Source organism: Euwallacea fornicatus, chromosome 23 (assembly GCF_040115645.1).
Source record: "Euwallacea fornicatus isolate EFF26 chromosome 23, ASM4011564v1, whole genome shotgun sequence".
NCBI lineage: Eukaryota > Metazoa > Arthropoda > Insecta > Coleoptera > Curculionidae > Euwallacea > Euwallacea fornicatus.
Window position 1 is genome coordinate 698,503 of NC_089563.1, and position 19,770 is coordinate 718,272.

The 19,770-nt window shown below is 35.5% G+C and overlaps 2 protein-coding genes across 4 annotated transcripts in view; one reads left to right on the forward strand and one right to left on the reverse strand.

Moving 5' to 3' along the window:
- Window positions 1–34: 34 nt before the first annotated feature.
- Window positions 35–19,770, reverse strand: part of mthl1 (methuselah-like 1) — a 95,265-nt gene continuing 75,529 nt past the window's right edge. The window contains exons 5-7 of the mRNA XM_066295772.1: window positions 1,701–1,839; window positions 1,447–1,618; window positions 35–1,347 (exon numbers count right to left, since the gene is read on the reverse strand). Of these exons, the coding sequence (XP_066151869.1) occupies window positions 1,159–1,347; window positions 1,447–1,618; window positions 1,701–1,839 (500 nt within the window). The 3' untranslated portion in view covers window positions 35–1,158. The remainder of the gene's footprint in view (window positions 1,348–1,446; window positions 1,619–1,700; window positions 1,840–19,770) is intronic.
- LOC136346535 (zinc finger and BTB domain-containing protein 14) lies at window positions 2,413–18,848 on the forward strand. 3 transcript variants are annotated; one of them, XM_066295768.1, is made up of 10 exons: window positions 2,674–2,829; window positions 2,910–3,137; window positions 6,559–6,746; window positions 10,406–10,540; window positions 14,900–15,175; window positions 15,227–15,491; window positions 15,549–15,789; window positions 15,843–16,089; window positions 17,916–18,055; window positions 18,219–18,848. In XM_066295768.1, exons 2-10 carry the CDS (start codon window positions 3,100–3,102, stop codon window positions 18,420–18,422), a joined length of 1,734 nt encoding a protein of 577 aa, XP_066151865.1. In that variant the 5' UTR covers window positions 2,674–2,829; window positions 2,910–3,099; the 3' UTR covers window positions 18,423–18,848. The 3 variants fall into 3 exon arrangements, with proteins under 3 accessions (XP_066151863.1, XP_066151864.1, XP_066151865.1); XM_066295766.1 differs by lacking the exon at window positions 2,910–3,137 and having other exon boundaries at window positions 2,413–2,829; window positions 18,219–18,845; XM_066295767.1 differs by lacking the exon at window positions 2,910–3,137 and having other exon boundaries at window positions 2,416–2,829; window positions 15,843–16,083; window positions 18,219–18,828.

The window sequence follows — 19,770 nt, forward strand, 5'->3', positions numbered from 1 at the left end:
GCCACGGTTATTTTTTGTAGTAAATAAACATACATTTTTATGAAAAATAATTTATTTCGTTTTTCAAGAAGCCTTAAATCGATACAACAAAATGTACATTTGACAACACGTAACTCTACTGAACAACACTTATAATAACGGATGATCATTTAAAAAAAACCTCACAGTAGGTGGTGAACCGTGAACGCAAAGCCTTGATTAATCCATTTGTTATGATCCATCTGATTGACTGATGAATTTGATCCTAGGCATGTCACTAGCATTTTAACACTTGCTTTGGGGTGTTTTTTAATGATCACCTCTCTAGTAAGGAATTAAAAAAATTACAATCAAATCATCAGCCTTCAAAAAATAAATAAATACTAAAAATTAATATAAACATACTTATCAGTTTTAATACTGCAGCCGAAGTGGTTAAAAAATTTACAAAGAAATAGTTCTGAAGAAATATAAATGCATGTTGATTGAGATATCGCAAATGCCATAATTAGAAGCAGAGTAGAGGAATAGGTTCATGATAAAAATAAAGCTGTAAAAATGTATCTTTAACATTTATAAATGCATTTTTTAAAGATCTACATTATAGCAAAAATATGCCTTTTGGCTTAAGTCATAAAGTAACTACAAAAATAACTCCTACGTATTTTTTTAATTACGTATAGAAAACGCACTTTCATGCTGTTGAGAGGTTCATTACATTGTCCACTTTTTGTCTCAATGTCATTGTCTCATCAATAATTCGGATTAGATTATTATGGTATTTACTGCTTACCATTACTGATTTCGTCAGTAGGTCATGCGTCAACGCAAATTTATAATACACCAAATTGCTAAAGTCCACTTAGTTCAAAATAATGATGCCAATCACTGCGGAAGAATTACGAGTATATGTTGGGAACATTATAATAAAGAATCCATTTTGAAGCAAAGAGTCAAAAAAGGGTGTAGTAGAGAGGCCTGTAAAGACCTAACTTATTGCACAGCTGATTTTGTACTAATATTATATCATTAAGTGAAATGATGGGCTTCATTATAGTGTACAGCTGCTTGGGAACCTTTAGAAAGACAGAGACGTTTTTCCGAAAAACGTTTTGATTTTCAAAGGAAAATTGCTTGAAATGCTACAGAAGACCTAATACCACTAATATCACTATAAATCTAACAATTAGTTTCCAACGGTATGGATTTCGTCGTATTAGTAATACTGCTATTATTTGTCAGTGTTTCTCCTCCAACTGAAGGCAATCCGTGTGAACTGGAAGAATGGTGATCATGATTGGTGGTACCCATACCCCCACCTTCCCTGTTGCGAAAAACGCACCACCATCGTTTCACTGCAGATAGGACCTAAAATTCAAATAGTTAAATCAGATTTGAAGCCGATAAAGTCTAGGTGACTTTAGGTTGATTCTAACGGTTCGTAATTCGTAGAGTTAACTAACTAACCTGCGGTTGACAACCCACGACGATAAATATGAAAACTCCTTGTAAACAATTTATTATATCCGTGAAGTACCACAGATAATCGGGACCACCTACAAGCCATGAAATGACATCCATAATCCAGCTGACACCCATAACCACAACGAGTTTGGCACACACTCGTCCAAGGGCAGCCCTGAAAGGTGAGTAATAAGAAAAACATGTTAACGTTGTATAATTTATTATGTTGGTAAGTGCTAATGAGTACTAATGCGTACCTCTCGGTTGTCGATTTGACTAGCTCTCGCTTCCACAATCCACAAGTTAACTCTCTTGCTGTTAGTCCGAAAAGCACTAAGTTGATGGCCAACAATATGCCCATGGGCCCAAAGAAATAACCGAGTATTTCATTGTTACCTGAAAAAATTATGTTGCAGTTACAGGGTGTCTTATGGGGTAAAAATTACACGCCAACGTAACTTAACAATAGATAGTTTTTGGGTCTTTAATTTGAAATATACAGGGTGAAAATTTGTTTTTTTCCATTGTTTGGTCAGTATAAGCTTAATACTAAAATGTATTGTTTTACGTGCTAAAAACTTAAGACTTCAAGCCATTATGATTATAATTTAATGGCAGGCACCTACCACTTTAACAATAAACAGTTAACGTCCATTCCTTGCAATAGATTCAAATAAAATATGAAATAATAAAATGTGAAAATGGACGTTCTTGACGTTGAATGCAATCAGAGCAACTTCGCATATGTTAACATCTGAACGTCCAATGAAAAGGTCAATAGTTTTAAGAAAGCACATGATGCGCAGTTAATAGATGCGCCTCAAGATCACAGCGAGCTTTTGTCAAATTTTTATATCCAAGTGAGAAACTTCGTTTTCAAGTTATAGAAAGTTCCAATAGGAAAAAGAAACAATTCCGGATCGAAAGAAATGGTCAGAAATCGCTGGGAAATAACGAATCTTGGTCCAGATGGGTATACTACTTTGCATGTTTCTGACAGTCTGGAACTGATTTTACTTTTTTTGCTGGAACACAGACCTACAGAAAGTTCAATTGCCTACGCCCGAGTAGGTCCGAGATAATTCGACTGTCCCAACGCTCGAAAACGTCCGAGACAACTCGACTGTCCCTGCCCCTCGTCCCGCGGCGCATACGCTAGAAGCGGCGAAAGCAGTGCAGCAACTTTATTCTTTTATTTGCTTCTGTGCCATCGGATGAGGTAGAGCTGAATAAGCGACCTAATTGTTTCTCGAGCGGTTTTACAGAGTGGCACTGCATATAAAAGTGTTAGTGATTAATCATGCCGGTTTATTGTTCTGTTGACAGTTGTTATACAACGCAAGGAAGTGGTTTACCGCTTTTTCGGTGCCCAAAGGACCACGAAAGGTATGCAACTATTTACGGAGTGTCCTTTTTTTGCAGCTTCAAGGTGTGTGGAGTTTTGATTGTTTTTCATCATTTTCTAGTCATTGGCAAAAGTATCAGGTGTTTTGCTGCTATCCCAAAAATTAGTAGGAGAGTCCGCCCAGCAGATTAAAGTCCCGCCACAGAACGTATAAACATAGAAAGTTCACTTCGGGCGAAAGAGCCGAGATAGCTCGACTGTCCCTATCCCTTGACTCACACTTCCGCTGGTACCGGACAAACTTTATCACCATGCGTATCATCATCTTGATCTCCAGCATGCTGTCGGAGTGAGCCAAATACTATACACGAGGGAATTGTGATTACGCCTGGAACCCGACTCTGTATTCTGAGGCACAGCTGCCAAATCATAATTCAAGTTATGTTATGCCATACGCAATCAACGAATACACATAGAATTACGTGAGATTGCCGCCACTGTGACAACAATGCATTTTTTACGGACGTGAAAATTTTGGAGGGTCAGGTCCAGGTGGCCCAAAAGCTTGAGACCTCACTTAACAACTCGACTCAAAAAGTCAAATTTTTCTCGGAAAATGACGGAAAATAACCTATCAAAAAGACTGTAGTCATATACAAAAGTTCAACCACATCACCTAGACTAAGGTGGAAAAAAAACCATTGGAAAAAATCATTGGTTGGACTGTCTTGGGTACCATAATTTTTCTTTTTGGGTACTAATAAATAGAACTGCCAGCACTTTGGAGGAATATTAAATATCTCTGCACTAAACTGCATTCAATTAGCTACTTGCGTCTAGGTCTAACATACAGCGTATATCAGAACTATGGGATCAAACTTCAAGGGGTTGTCCAGTGCGGCAATAGAAGACATTTGAGTATGAGAACCCATGTCAGGAAATGTCTTCCTTCGACGCTAATGCCTTATAGGGCTTTAAGACAATTATGTGCCAAAAAATGCTTTTATAGTAAGTCTCATTTAAATATATTTGTACAAAATGACACTACGGTGATTGTTGAAAATGTCTTTTTTGAGCTTCATTACACATGTTTGAATGACGGACATGGTTTCTGTGGGTTTACTTAAAAATGTGATAATTGTTTTGCATGACTTCAAATGCCGCAGTGATTCGTGCAATCGAGTCTTGCTCTGCTTTTACTAGCATTTCACAGACAAAAGACCTTATAAGTCCCCGCAGAAAGGAATATAAAGGTGTTAAATCGGGTGAGCTAGGGGGCTACGGAGCACGATCTGCCGATCAAAATACTGATTAGGTGCGTTCAGATTCAAGTCCGACATTCTGAACAGCTACCGTAGCATTACTTTGTATAAAGAAATTAATATCAAACATATTAAAACTCGATAATACTCATTATTTTCGTACGTGACTGTCTCAAAGCATCATAAGGTGGTAATGCGAGAAATTTCCGCAAATGGGTTCTTATATTCAAATGTCTTGTATTGTACACTTAACGATCCCTAGAACTTTGATTCAATGGTTCCAAAACAACCTGTATATAAATAAAACTATCTTCTTTCTCTCTTATGTACATTATTTTACCCAGGACCTATATATAAACAATATAAATAAAAAAGTTGCTCAAATACACTATTTCATCATTTCAAGCCTATACTTGCCCACTTTCATAGTGGTCGCCTAGGCGATGTTTTGACATTTCGCTGAATCAGTATTTGAATTTCGCTTACTTGTCAAATTGATACATACTGAGTGACGTAGAAAAGAGAACACCTCGTAACAATGATTTTATTTAAATAATTTTTGATATAATAAATATTTCATTCGAAAATTTTAAAAATTTAATTGTTAAAAATTAAAAAAAAATCATTTGTGGACCTCCGCGATGTTTAATATATTCCTGCATACATCTATGCATGGATATAATGAGGTGATTGATGCCCTCTTGAGGAATCTCATTCCAGGCTAACTGGACAGCATGACACAGCGCCGCTAGGGTATGTGAAGGATGGAGTTAAATTATGCAACTTTTTACCTTCAATATCTCATACATGTCCAATCGGTGAGAGATCTGGAGATCGAGGTAATCAAAGTCGCAAATTGATTGAATTTTATTGCAAGAAACCCAGAGTCGCTCCAGCCACAAGTAGTCGGGAATTGTTTTGCTGAAAAACTAGAATAACAAGAGTTTCCAGATAAGGCACGAAATGAGGTTCCAGGACTTTTTGGATACATCGTTGGACTATCGTACTGCTTCTAATGAAAAATAAAGGTGATCTGCTACCATATGCAATAGCAGCTCAAACCATTACCCCAACAGTTTGATAGACGAGTCTTTGCATTTTAAACTGAGGATCCCGTGTTTCACCGTCTTCTTCTTACTCTTGCCCGACCATCATGCATACCGAAACAGAATCTGGAATTGTCACCAAAAACGATATTATCCCATTCTAAATTTCAATATATCTGTTCTCTGCATCACTGCAGTCTATTTTGATGATGATTTGAAGTAACGGGTAACACAAAATGGAGACGGTAGGAAGTCAGTCCGAAATTTCTTATCCGGTAATAAATGATTCGAATCCCAATGGGTCTTCCATATTCAGAAATCCACTGACTCAGCGAGACGAACCTACCACTTAAGGCTATAATTCGAAGGCGGCGATTTTGGCGTTTTGTAGTTCTTCTGGATCATTAATTACCTTTCCTTCTGCACGTTGGTTCTTCTTGAAACCATCCCTGAGAACATCTCACTATAGTGTTTACAGTACGGTTCAATCTAGTGCCGATTTCCCTAAATGACCGATCAACCTCTCGTAGACCCATAAATTCGACCTCTCTCAAACTCACTCAATTAATGAAAATTTCGCAATATTCTGTGTATAGACATATTTGATTATACTAAAAGCACTTTTTACGCACACTATACACAAATTAATTGTATTTTACAGTCATATTGTTGATATTTTATTACAATTCTTATAGTAAACAATACTAAAATTCCCGATAACTCTTAAATACATTGATGAATAAAGCTGAAAATTTAGTCATTTTTTATGTTCCCATGTACAAACGTGCATACCAAAAATTATTTAAATAAAACCATTTTTACGGTGTGTTCTCTTTTCTATCTCACGCAGTATATTTTTGTTATTTAGAAAACATATCGGACGCAGGCAGCATGGTTCTTGATACGGATATATTATCCCCAATTGACTTAATGCAGTTTCTAACACACACGTTTGTTAGTATCTGTTTTCGCGGCTACTCACTTCATTTATTGTGCCTATTTTCGTAGGGGGTCGTGAGGAAATCAATTAACGGATGATCACGGAGGGTCCAGAGGGTAGCTCTTAATGGTTGCCGTCATGGCTTTTGCACCTTTCATAATGCGCCCGCGCACACCTCATTGTTTTTTCGCGAATTTTTGACAGAAAAACAATACTGTTGTGATACCGCAACTTCCATATTCACCAGATATGGTTCTCTGCGACACCTTTTTGATCCCGAAAATAAAGAGAAATTTAAAAGATCATCGATTTGCAAGCATGGACGAGATTAAATGCGCGTTGCCGAAACAGCTAAACAGTTTTCCGAAGCTTGTGTTTCAGAAGTGTTTTTTATCTAACAGGGGCTATTTTGAAGAGAATAAAATTGACGTAGTTGAACAAATCAAATTCTTTCCAAAAATTCAAAATTCCCGTTTTTTTCTGAACGTACTTCGTATACTAATTGCAATCTTTGCTTCACAGATGTCGAAAATGGAGAGAAGCATTAGGTTTCGTGGGGTCACACAGATACGCAAACATTACCCCAGAGCAGTGCAGTAAGAGGATACGAATATGCAGTCTTCATTTTACAAAAGACAGTTTCACATCCAAGTTTGGTAATCAAATCACCATTTTTGCTGTGCCTTCTTTACATATTTCGCCTGCAGCAGGTAAGTAACTTACTTTCTCTACGAACAGTTAGCTGATAATGAACGAATATTCAGATTATTGACCAAAGTTAAATAATGGTTATTTAGTGTAATGGGAAGTAATGGAGAATGTGCGGGGTATAGTCTTTACTCCCGTTGGCCATTTTACGTCACACTTTTGCCATGGTAGTAAACTCGCCCATTAGACCGCACAAGATCTTGAATTCAGTCGGCACCAGCTGCATCGTTCCTTAATTACAAATTTACTATTAGAAAAACTTGAGTTTGACATTTCAATTATTTCTCAAGTACAGTATTATTTACGTTTTAATACCCCTTGTTGTAGGTAACGGACAATGGCCGTGAACAAACTATAGTAGTATACTTGGTTTTAATGGCCATTATTTGTTCGGGAGACTTTGCTCCATCGTCTGTGGTCCACAACATAAACGTCTCTCTTGGGGACTAATAGGCTACATAAGAAGTACCTACAATAATACGCTATTCAGGTTAAACAATTATTATAAAGCAATAAGTCTTACATACATGCATTACAACATATTCACGTGAAAAAATGTAAATAAATGCCTAGTAGAAAGACAAAATATTTACCAAACATTAAACCCTGAATGTATTCAACGTGATAATTGACAACAAACTAATTTTGTCGTGAGGAGTCACCTCATAAAATTCAAATAGAAGAGCCCATCACAACATTTTTTTCCCGGTGTCGGTAGCACTCTACCAGCACAGTGTAGTTCAGCTACCAGTATAGCTACCAGCACCCAGCATCTCAGTTCGCGCTGAATCTTCGCAGTGAAGGGTCGAATATTACGACAGAGTCGGATGTATAAGATTTATTTTATTTGTTTAAAAGTAAATCGAATTAACGAATTATGAGTGTATCGTTTTGTGTCGCGTTAGGCGACTATAATACTTTCCGCAATTTATCTTGTAACTTCTTTAGATTTCCTGACGACATCCACAGGTAAATTTTTAAACGTATTCAGTTTCATATGAAATACACCATCCTGGAATAATAATAATTAAGCCTTGCAATTTTGGCAAAATAATGCTTCACAATGGAGTATCAAACGGTGAGAGTTACAGTAAACAGGACTTTTCCTGAGGCCGATATTAGTACTTTTCATGTAGAGTTTACCAAAAGGCATTTCCCAACAGGATAATGCAAGCTCGCACACTGCGAACATTCCTCGAAGGAACCTGGAACAAACACAACTGGAAATACTACCTTGGCCCGCACGATCACCGGACCTATCACCTATCGAACATCTTTGGCACTTCGATGAGTCGCGGTCTTTGAAATTTACCGAGGTCTCTTAAACAATTTGGATGACCCACGACACTACCTTGAGGTAGCATTGAATGAAATGCCTCAGGAGGATATTGATCATTTGTGCACAGAATGGCGCGAAGAGCACGTTATTCACTTTTTAATTAATAAATATTGTTTTTTTTTTTAACTGAAACCTTAATTATTTGATACACCCTACGAAGCGTTATTTTGCCAAAATTGCAAGACCTAATTATTATTTTTACTGGGAGGAACATTTCATATGAAAGTGACTGTACATTTCCTTCCAATATTCATTTATGGCATGGTACTTTCAGGGCAAAACTGTGGGTAAAATGATTTGTTTTCGACTGTCGATTCTATTAATAAAGCTTCATACAGACTTTGCAGTGTGCTATTGACATGTTTTCGAATGAGCTTCATGGTAAATTAAGAAAATTATTGCAAATCTAATTTTGAAATCACTGAAGGGTTGCTCTCCGAAACCTGTTATTTTTTTTCATAATATTTTGTATTAAATTTTTGCACATTACACCTATGTTCAACGCGCAGCAATGCAAGAAATGGCGTTTGATTCATTTATGATTAAAATAACATTAACCCCCTCAGCACAAGTCACATGATGTAGTCAAACTTATTAAACTGGCCAGAAACAAATATTATAGAAACTTATTTAATATTTTTTAATCACAACATACTCAAAATTAAATAAAATTGTATAAAGCTCGTTACTTGAACCAGTTTAATTCACTTATTGGACCGATTCTTCGGTTGGGTGTCTCGAGACTTGCTACACAGTGTAAAAGAAACAATAGAAAAGTTACGAAAATAATCTGAATCTCAAATAACCTGAATTAACAAAAAACAAATGTTGTAAGTTGTAAAACTACAATATGAAAGTTACAACAAAACACTAATGAATTTAATGCAAAGAGGAAACCTGCAAGAAAAGGTTTTTTCCAGGCATTTGGTCTAATGAAAACTACAAGGTCGTACGGCAAGCATCTAGGTCTTATTGTTTGGGGGATGCTTCTAGCTGAAACAGCACGAGAAATTACCGGTAAAAAATTCAACGGAGCTCACGTTGGCCAAACCAGGCAAAAGATCGAAGTAATGAATACAAATATGTCAAAAACAATCCAACTGCTTTAACAAACTAATATAAACATAATAGTGATTTGAGGAAGACAAAAGTTTTAAAAATTAAAAACAATAAAAAACGTGAAATTCAGAAAATGCTCTAGATAAAGGAAAATTAATGATGCAGACATTACGATACATTTTTTCCTCATGTTTCTTTTTTAGTATTTAAATTTCTTCCTTTTGCCCTTTTCATTTCTGTAATTTCGCTAATTTATCGCTGATAGTGAACTTTTTCAGACTTGCAAAAAAATGCACACCTTTCCACGTTTCTCTATCCTTCCTTAATTGATCCCAAATCTGGATATACCGCAATGGTTTTGAGTAAGTTTCTGTTTCGTTGCCCAAAGCGTCACAATCCGAGAACCATTTCAGACAATATTATTTGCATTTAATAAAAACTGAAAAACGGCATAAAATTATTTATGGTTGATGACAGACTCCTGGGCACCACAGGATCCCATAAAAGAAATGAGGAGTTCGATTTTACCACTACTACATGAACCTTCAGTGGCTTTGCGCGTGCATGCTTGAGTACGTGTCTGTGTATTTCGTAGTGTTAGTGTCCAAGTAGTGGATTTCTTTAACTCTCGTGCTGGCTAGGGCACTCCTCGATTTCATTATTCGAAAATTTGTTTATGTGAAGAAATTCTCTATTCAAATCCTTGCGTAGCTTTGATAAATGGTTAAATACGTATATTGTTTATATTACATTTAAAAGATATTGTATATTGAAATATGTCCGTAAAATTTTTAAAATAGTTTATAGAAATAATCAGTTATGTGGAACTAAAATAATATACTAATTATTAATGAAGGTTTATTTGTGTATTGGCCTAAATAGTTTTTATTTCTTAATGCCCCAATTTTGGGGAAATAAATCACAACACAAAAGAAGAACAACTTTGGCAAAAAACATTAAAATTCCGATACTCGGATGATTTGGTTTTTCCTGCTGTACTGTTGGCGTGTCCTCCTCGCGGCCAGGTTTCGCCCCCAAATATGAACTCCATCCAGAGTTTCAACCCCATTTTAACACATACCTACCCCTTTAAATATCTGTTATAGTTCTGAATTTAACTTTAGGTGGATTTCAAAATGAAAATATACAACTCGGCTTTAGTTCTGATAGGGAGCCGTTGTGGTGTTTTGTTTTTCCATCATTTCCATAATTGTTGTCGGAACCACCAAATGATTCAACATTGTTTATATTATTCTGTTTTAGAAAGCGAAGAAAGTCCAAACGAAAGTATCAGTCAACCCATTGGTAATGTTAAGAAACGAGTTGATGCTGAAGTGCAAACCGATGCTTCGACCCAAGCCGAAGACAATACTGCAACAGAATATGCAATCCTAACGGGTAAAACTATTTAATAGAATAAATTTATGTACCTCCCTTCGGCAGCTACCAGTGGGGTAACTCTCTCCGAGCCCGTCCCGCAAGAGAGACTATGAATAATGAAAGGGTTAACAAATTATGAATTTTCATCATTAATTCATTCTTCGTTAATCTGACTGCACGCTATGGTTGTGAAATAAGATGAACATAATGTTTTAATTCGGAAATGCTCGTAGAGCGGCTCTTGATAATACCATAAATCAATTAACGTATCCCGTAAAAAATAGTAGGAAAGTGTAGGGTTTTGTACGGAACTTAATGAAAGTCTAAAGTTCCCTAAAGCCAGAAAAGAGTGGTGAGCATACGGGATGTTCTGCAATTACGGAGCAATATTTTAACAGCGTATTAGTGCTAAAAAATATGACCAAAGGTTCATAACAAAATTTGTTAGAAAATGCTTGCTGATATTAAACAATTAACATTTTACCCAAATTGACCTAAGTGTTTAAAAAGAAATAGCAAAAACCGATTTTCTTGAACGTTGGCATCCTGTATCTCGAAAATGAAAATTATCCGGATATGTCCGGAAGAACTTTTTTGCTTGTTTTGACACGAGGAACAATCCTTTCAAATTGCGCAGCATTTAGGAAACACCCCGTAAAATAGTTTAAATCTGTAGATACATATTTTGCTCTTCTTGGCATCCTGTATCCTGGTAACGATATATTTGACGTATTTTAGTCCGACGTAAACCACGTGGTTAAAACATTAGCCCCGAGGCGCGGAACTCCTACATGGGTATATTATGTGAAGCTCTATATATTTCCGAATGAAAATTTATGATATATAATTATTTATAAACCGCAATAAGTGATTAGAAGGCGATTTCCTCGAGTATTTGACCGAGTGGGTGGTGATTTCTTTATATCATAATTTGGATTATTGACTGTTTGAAAAACGCGTTGATTTGTTTAAATTTTAAACTTCACGATTAACTTGGGAGCAAATAATACCTGAATAAGTCTTTCTTTCGACCTGCGCAGCCTCTTTCTGCACCCTTCATAAAACCATCGGCAACTTGCGAAGGGCCGGAAGATCATCCTTTCAAATTCCGAGAAGAAACGATCGATACGGCCCTTAACGCACGGTGGTTCTCCTAAACCAGACTTGAATAACGGGCATTTTGCGAATATTGGAACAGCCCATGGTATCGACCCTATGCGCGAAGGCCCTTGCAGGTCCGATCGATAGTATAAACGCGCCCTACGATTGGTCGTCTAAAATCAATGGGCCGATGATATCGATTGGGTGGCAAAAGCTGCTCTGGAAGACTGTTTCTGCATCGCATTCGGTGAAATCCACAAGTTAGTGGTGTTGTTGTTATTGCCAGGTGTTTTGAATAAGGAAGTTCGTTTTTAATTGGGAATGAAAATTTGATTTTTGGCTGCAGGTAAGTTCAAAGGAGTTACGTTGCTCTAGAGATTCGTTTGTTTGTGCAGTTGAAGTTACAGGGTGTTTGCACTGCTCGTTTGGAACTATAAACTGATAAGGTAATTTCGTGATAAGGCGGAATAATTTATGACACAACACAGGTACATGATTTCATTGAGATAATGTGGAGAGAAAAAATAGCTGTACGAATCGTTCGATAATCTCGATGTGCAGCTTGATATTTTGTATTTTACGCAATCAGTCGTATCGGCGAATCGATTTAATTTGAGAGTCGGGCCTATTCCTCGGCTTGAAACCTTCCATGGGTTCCTTTGAAAAGTGCATTGTTTTCCATCGACCTTCGAGGCATTTTTTCAATTTCTTTTCCATTTTGGATCAACTTTTTTCAACTTATTTAGGTGATATTCCAGAAAAAGAAAACATAGGCGGTGAACTTAGCACACTCAAACGAACATTGCCATGCATTCTTTCTAAGGAAGCGATCAATAAAATCATCAAATCACGTTCAGTAAAAATACTAGAATTGAATGTAGAAATAATTAACTTCATTGAAAAATATGCACATCTGGCAACAGCGTTTCAAATTCTCAACTTCTAATTCGCCACTGCAAATCTTTTGCACAAATTAGAACTTTTTTGTAAAGAAAACTAAATTATAAACGCTTCTGATTAACAAATTAACACTTTCAATATTGAGTTTTATTGATTTTCAATGACCGCTGATAATAAAGAATGTTTTTACTATCCACGTTCCTAAACGTAAGTTGAAAAGTTTTCTAGTTATTTAAGGCTTTAAAATTGAAAATGTTTTCGCATTTTCTGGTTTTTTGGATGGAAGCCACCATTTTAATGTAGCAAATTATGTTTTATTGAATATCCATATCCTACTGATGAAAGGGATTCAATAACCAAATTTCTAAACTTAATCAATATCCAATTTTAATAGGGTATACTATTATACAAGGTGTCCTGACTTTTATAGCAGGATTTTAACCGCGAATTTTATGCATAAAAATAATATTGGTTTGCCATATAAAGTACATATATTCGAGAAATGCTTTATTATATATATATAGAAAATACAGGATGTTAAACTTATATATTTTTCCAAATTATCTTTTATATTATAGATCTCACCGTTTTTGAGATATTTAGTTCAAATTTTGAGTAGACGTTATGTTTTAGTGTCTGCTTGATTGGATAATACTAGATAATCGTGATCATTTACAGGACGATTTTTCTTGAGACTATGATCCATTTTAGAAGTTTAAATTGTCTGTTCAGTTTAGAAATATTTATGAGTTTTGGTAATTTTAGTGTGGCACTTGTGTTTCAGTTATTTAAAAAATAGTGAAGTAGTGCATGTTACTTTTTTCATCGAGCAGATTTGGCTGGTTTCCGATATTCCATCGACACTACAATTTCTGACACGCTACTATGATGTAAACTGGAGCAAGGATTTATTTACTGACGATCTAAGAGTGAAGTAGATTTTTAACAGCAAAGAAATAAAATTAAATACACAAGACAACAATCATTTCAAATACAAAGTAAACTGAAAAGTGATAACAAAATAATTGAATCAATATCAAATAACTATTATTACAAAAATCGTTCGAAATGATTGCCGTTACATTCTATACATAAATTAGAATGTCGCCATAAAGACTGCAGAACATCTTTCATATAAGTTCTTCAGAGTTTACAGAAGTAGAGTGCACATTTTTTGTCATAAATCACCAAACATAAAAATCTAGAGGCATTAGATCGGTCGATCGAGGAGGCCAGGTAATTAGTCCTCTACAACCCATCTTTGTGGATAGTTTGCATTTAGCCAGTTCGTCCCCACCAGGGATTAATGTGAGGACATCCGACTTTATGCTATTAATTTATGCTCAAAATGCGAGCTAAATATCTCAAAGACTATGGGAGCTATAAAAGATCATGTGAACAAAATATAAAACTCTAACACTCTGTATTTCGCCAACAAAACATTTCTCGAATATAGTTTTTATCCCAAATGAATATTATTTTTATGCGTAAAATACCTGATTAAAATCCTGCTACAAAAAACCCGGACACCCTGTATAATAAGTGAAGTAATAGTCAACTGCCTCGTCTATTTCAATAGGTAGTTTTTAGGTAGATAAATCTAGTTTTGAAGAAGAAACTTTTTTTGAGTTGCTTTCGCACGACGAGTCGTTTTCGGGTGTAAAAATAGAAACTGCTTGCACGCCGCGAATTGGCCCTAAATGAATTGTTACTTAAATTAGCAATTTAGATTATTTATTAAGGAAATAAAAATAAATAATAAGTTATAGTTTTTACATCCTCGTGTGGGTATATACGTTTGAAAAAATTTAGAAAAAATAACAATCTAGTGAAAATTTACAATATACTTTGCCTGAGACTTCTCCCTAAATTCGTCAATTTCAAAGAAGCCCTAAGCCCTAGCACAAGTTACAGAGAAATCATAGAGTTAATTTTTTATTTTCGAAATAAGTAGCCTCAAGGTAAACCCTAACTTAAACGAATCAAAACTGATTTCCAGCAAGTAAAACGTGTCCTCTCTCGCTTTAAATTTAAAAACTGAAACTAACTAATTAAATCGTGTATCATACGACAACTTCTGATACTCAATGAAAAACTGTGAATAGAAGAAAATTCGAATGCACGGATTCCAACTCAATATTGTATGCAGTCATATCTTCCCATAGAATCGTTTTATCTTCAATTATATATAAAACTATTATCGGAAATTCCCATCACCTGAACCCACGCCGTACGTCAAGATTTGAAATTGGGTATCCAATTATTTAATTTAAGCTGATATTATGTTTATTTAAATATGTCAATCGTCTTTAAGGCCCCGCAAATCAGAAAGGAAAAATTAACAAGTATATTTTAAGCTGTTAACTCTCGGATTAGGGATCAAAGTTGAATCAAACATGGAGACATCAGCAGAAATATGCGAAAACTACCAACTAAAATGGAGCTCCTACAACACATACATCCACTCCTGCATCGCATCTTCCCTTTTTGCGGAAGATTCCTTCGCAGATGTAGCCTTAGTGACCATGGACGGGCACAAAATCATGGCCCACCGATTCGTTTTGGCCTATTCCAGCCAGTACCTCAACAAAGCCTTGAAGTTCCAACCGAAAGTTACCACTACCCTACCACTTATGATCGTTCTTCCACAGGGTAACATTTACTTATTGTTGCAATCTGTTAACTAATATTGATTAATAACAGGTATAACTTACAAAGCTCTAAAGATTTTGGTTAAGTACATGTACAGCGGAGAGGCCACAGTTCCCAAGGACATCTTGAATTCAGTACTTAAAGCCGGAGACTTACTTAAGATCAAAGGGCTCTACCGGGAACCGGTAGACGAAGACCCGAACTCCAAAACTAATAAGAACCAACTATCGAATTCCGAATTTCTCAGTAAAGACCCGAAAGTCCCGGAAAATTCCCCAGTGATCAGCAAAAATCCCCCACCGTTAGTAGCAGCAAGGTATTTAAATTGTGAGTATTACTGGTGTCAATTAAAACCTAATCAGCAACATTGTAGCTCAGTGGCTCAGAAGATTATCCAGTCTCAGAGCGAGGCAACTAAGTCGAAGGAAATTCAGAGGGTGCAGAAAGCTCTCCAGGCGAAAGTGCAGCAGAAGGTTCAAGATAAGGTAGTTGTGGCAGGTGCTTCGGTTAAGCAATACGGAGGGCCTCGAGTGTTAAACTTTAGCATGTCTAATTTTAATGGAATCGAGAAGGAGAATGCATCGACTAAAAAAGCAATAATTCTTAATCAGAAGGTAAAGGTAAAATTTAGAAGTAAGTTGTCCATATCTAACTCCGTTCTCTGTAGGTCTCACAGCAGGACAAACCCCATACAATTACATCAGCCGACGCAGAATCCCAAAACTCTTCCGATAGTACCACCTTGACCATCAAGACTGAGAATGGAAAAAGTGACAATATGTCGTATTTGGTGATTAAAGACGAACCGGTCGAATGGACTGAAAACGAGATGGAGATCGTGGAAGAAAAGGAAGTTTTTCCTGAGGATTCTGTAAAAACTGAAAGCTACGACTCTACATCTAACGAGGGTAAGGGTAAGCATTCCTGGAGTCACTAACCAACAACATTAAATCAGGTCGAGAGTGGCGAGACATAATTCGTAATTCTCTTAATTAACTGAGATAATCCTCTTATTCCGGAACCAGCACTGGGTTCCTTAATCAAATAATACATAAAACTTTATGCCTTTTTTAGTTAATAACAGTGCGTTAAGTGCATGCATACATAGTTGTAAGGAAGATAATCGGTATCGGCGATTTTCAGTTAGTTGAACAGTGGATTTTTTGTATAATTATAAAGTTAACCGGTGGTACTTTGCAACTACATAAGGACGGGTAATTTCTTAAATTATGGCTCTATATAGGGGCTTAAACGTAGTTTATATGCTCGCACTCATAACAATTTATGCATTTATTAGAGCGTTGCCTGTATAAATTATATTAAGGTAGGTATGAAAAAAGAGGTTTTAAAGTGTTAGTATGCAAATACTACGCAAACGCTGATAGGAGGGGAATAATAGTTATGCATATGTGATGATATTTGAGATAGTTCAGCATAAAGGAAAAGATGAAATGAAGATAATTTTAAATATTTTATTGATAATTAATTAATTTAATAATATAATATTATATATATATATATATAATTATTGACAAAACTGCGAATGCCCAACTAAAATTGCAAGTGGGCACCTTATTTCGATCGCAGAATAGGTTGCTCCTCTTTTTAATACTACAATTCGCGCTCTTATAAATAAATAATTGCAATTTGTGAAATTTCCTTGGCATTGTTCTTTTACCTTTGGTTTATAAGAATTTTCCAAATTTCTTGAGGAGTTACATTCTTTTAGGCCGTCTTACAATAACAGACGTTTTATTACCTTATAGAGATCATTAGTAATCTTAGACATTTTTGGAACTCGGTACTGGAACTTACAACTTTGGGAGTCCTTAGTGATATTTTGTCTTTTTTTAATGCTTCACGAGATTTGTTTTAATCATAACAAGACTGGGAATTTCAGAGACTTTTCAATGTATTTTTTATGTTTATTTTCAAAAAAATGGGAATTGTGCTGCAGTTTGAGGAGACTTTTGAAACCACAGTTTCTGACAAAGTTTACATATATTTGATAAATAATTTTTGTCAGTCTCCTAAAAATTTCATCTAAATACAGAGATCGGTTGACAGTACACACCATGTCGGATTTTCTTTTATTTGTATTTAACAAAAAAATTTTATTATTGGTAAAAGTTTGTGCGTCCCTGCAAATACAAATCGCAGTTTACAAAATTTGCATATTTCATTTCATATTGGAGAGATTCCAAAATTACGAAAATGGCTCATGAGTAAAGTACCTTTATTTTTAATTTTAGAGGAAACATGTATTATGAAAATTGCTTAGAATTAAAAGATAAGTTCAACAATGAAGTTTCCAGTTTCCATGTCATAAAACGCTTTTTCCGATTTTTTGGTGATTTGCCCGGTATATGAAATAAAATCAATTTATTTGATATGTCAGATTCGTTTCAAAGAGGATTAAAAAACAAATAATATTATTGGTACTTTCAATTCTAAACAATATTCTCATAATACATGTTTTCTCTAAATTTTACTAAGAATAAAATTTCCTGGTAAATTTAAACAAAAAAATTCCTATATGGTGCGTACTTTGAGTCGGTCACTGTATTTTAGAATTATTACAAAATTTTCGGTAAATATGCCTACTAGTCAGAACACGGGAGAGAAAATGATTTCTGACTGATTTTTCATTACCTACGTGTTTGATTTAACAACTTTTCTTCTTTAGTAGATGTACACATTTATTAAATTCCCTCCCTAATTATTAATTTGGTTTTCTTAGGATCAAATACCGAAATATACACACCCTTAACATGCGAACTGTGCACAGAGACCTTTACAATACCAGCGGATTGGGTAAAACATGTTCAAACCCACACAGACATGTTGCCAGCAAAGAGACGGAGGAGAGATAGTCCTGATGTAAGTACGGTGTCATTTATTACGATTCAAATCATTGTAACTTTGCATAATATTTCTTATTTATGTCTAGCAGTCATTATTGATAGCCCTAGCAGCGTTTTCTATTGTAATGGGTTGTCGGTGGTTGTTATTTATCTTAGTTGAAGGATTTTCTTTATTTCAGGAAGAAGACGAGAATGCCAGTTACCCCGAGCTTCAATGCGATCTCTGCGATAAGTCCTTTTCCACCCCTGCTGAGTGGGTTAGACATATTCAAGACACTCATACCGAGTTCGAACTGAGTCTTTCGAATAGAAAAAATCAGACGGAAAAATCTGAAGGCAAAAATAAGGGGAGAAAGAAATACAAATTTGTGGTGAAAAACTAAAATCTCATTTACAACACTTTGGTATTTATCATATTTTCTTATCTGAATTCTTTGGTTAATTAAGTTTACCTCTAAGTTTACGTATTTCTTCGCGTACATTTTTTTATAATAATCACATTTCTTTATTTGTTTAGTATATTTAATATTTTCAAAAAAATTTAGAAATTTTTCTGTTGTGTTTTATCTTAAAAATATTTTTGCAGGCAATTGTGGGCATTATCCGGCAGTAAGATAACTATACTGTATAATCGGTTATAACTTGCAACATGCAAATTCGAGGGAGAGGAGCAAAGATTTATGTGCATCTGAATCAGGGATCGTAAATCCGAGTATTATGGTTTTAAAACGGAATAGCTATCTTTAAGGCGACACTTCAAGGCCGAATGATATTAATTGTTAAATGCTATAGCGCAAGAATGTGGAAACAGTACAAAATCGATCCTTGATGCTATGTTCGTTGAAATTTCCTATACCTATTAAATTTTCACAATATACATACGTATTATACAATACAAAAAGATACCGTGAATCGTCATATGGTAATTTTTGTCGAAAAGATCTTTATTCTACGTCATTTCTTTCCAGAGTGCGCCTATACCATTCTCTAGTGACAATAATAACAAAAAATGTTGCAAATTAAAAATTTAGTGGAGAAAAGAACTTGGAACGGTAAAGCTTAATAGCGAAATAATCCTTCCATCCATGTTGGTTTCCCTCTCTAATTATCCTCTATAATCTCTCTAATATATCTCTAATTATCATTTTCAGGATCTCATATCTTAGTTAAACGCGAAAGTAGATCGTTTTCACTTTCACATGATCAGATAATGCGTACAGAACTTGTTGAATATTTTCTTAATTTTTCTCTCCAAACATCTAGCAATTTTCAACGATTCCAACTCATACGTTCGATCGACTTGAATGGTTTATAATACGGAACATATCGCAAGACCTTAATGAATAACTAAAAGTAGGTACTTTCGAATATCTGCAATAGTTCTCGCATTCCGTACACGAACACCGAGTAGTCATAGCGTAGAATTGCAGTATCTCTGATGGATCGCAAAGAGGCTTTTTCTCGCTTTAAAAATCTGCAGAAACCTTGAGCCAATAATAGCCGTAAATTGGCCAATTATTATACTTATGCACAGCCTGATGGAATTCCTTAATGTAGTTTGCCACAACAATAATAAGTTCCTCGGTACTACCTCTTGGATGTAGCCTTCGACAAGATCTTTGAGATTTCAGATCGACACGCATACTGAACAGGCACGCGGGTACAGTGGCGGGTTGTGTCAGGAAAGAGATGTTTCGGCAGATTGAGTGTCTTATTAAGGGGGTATTTATG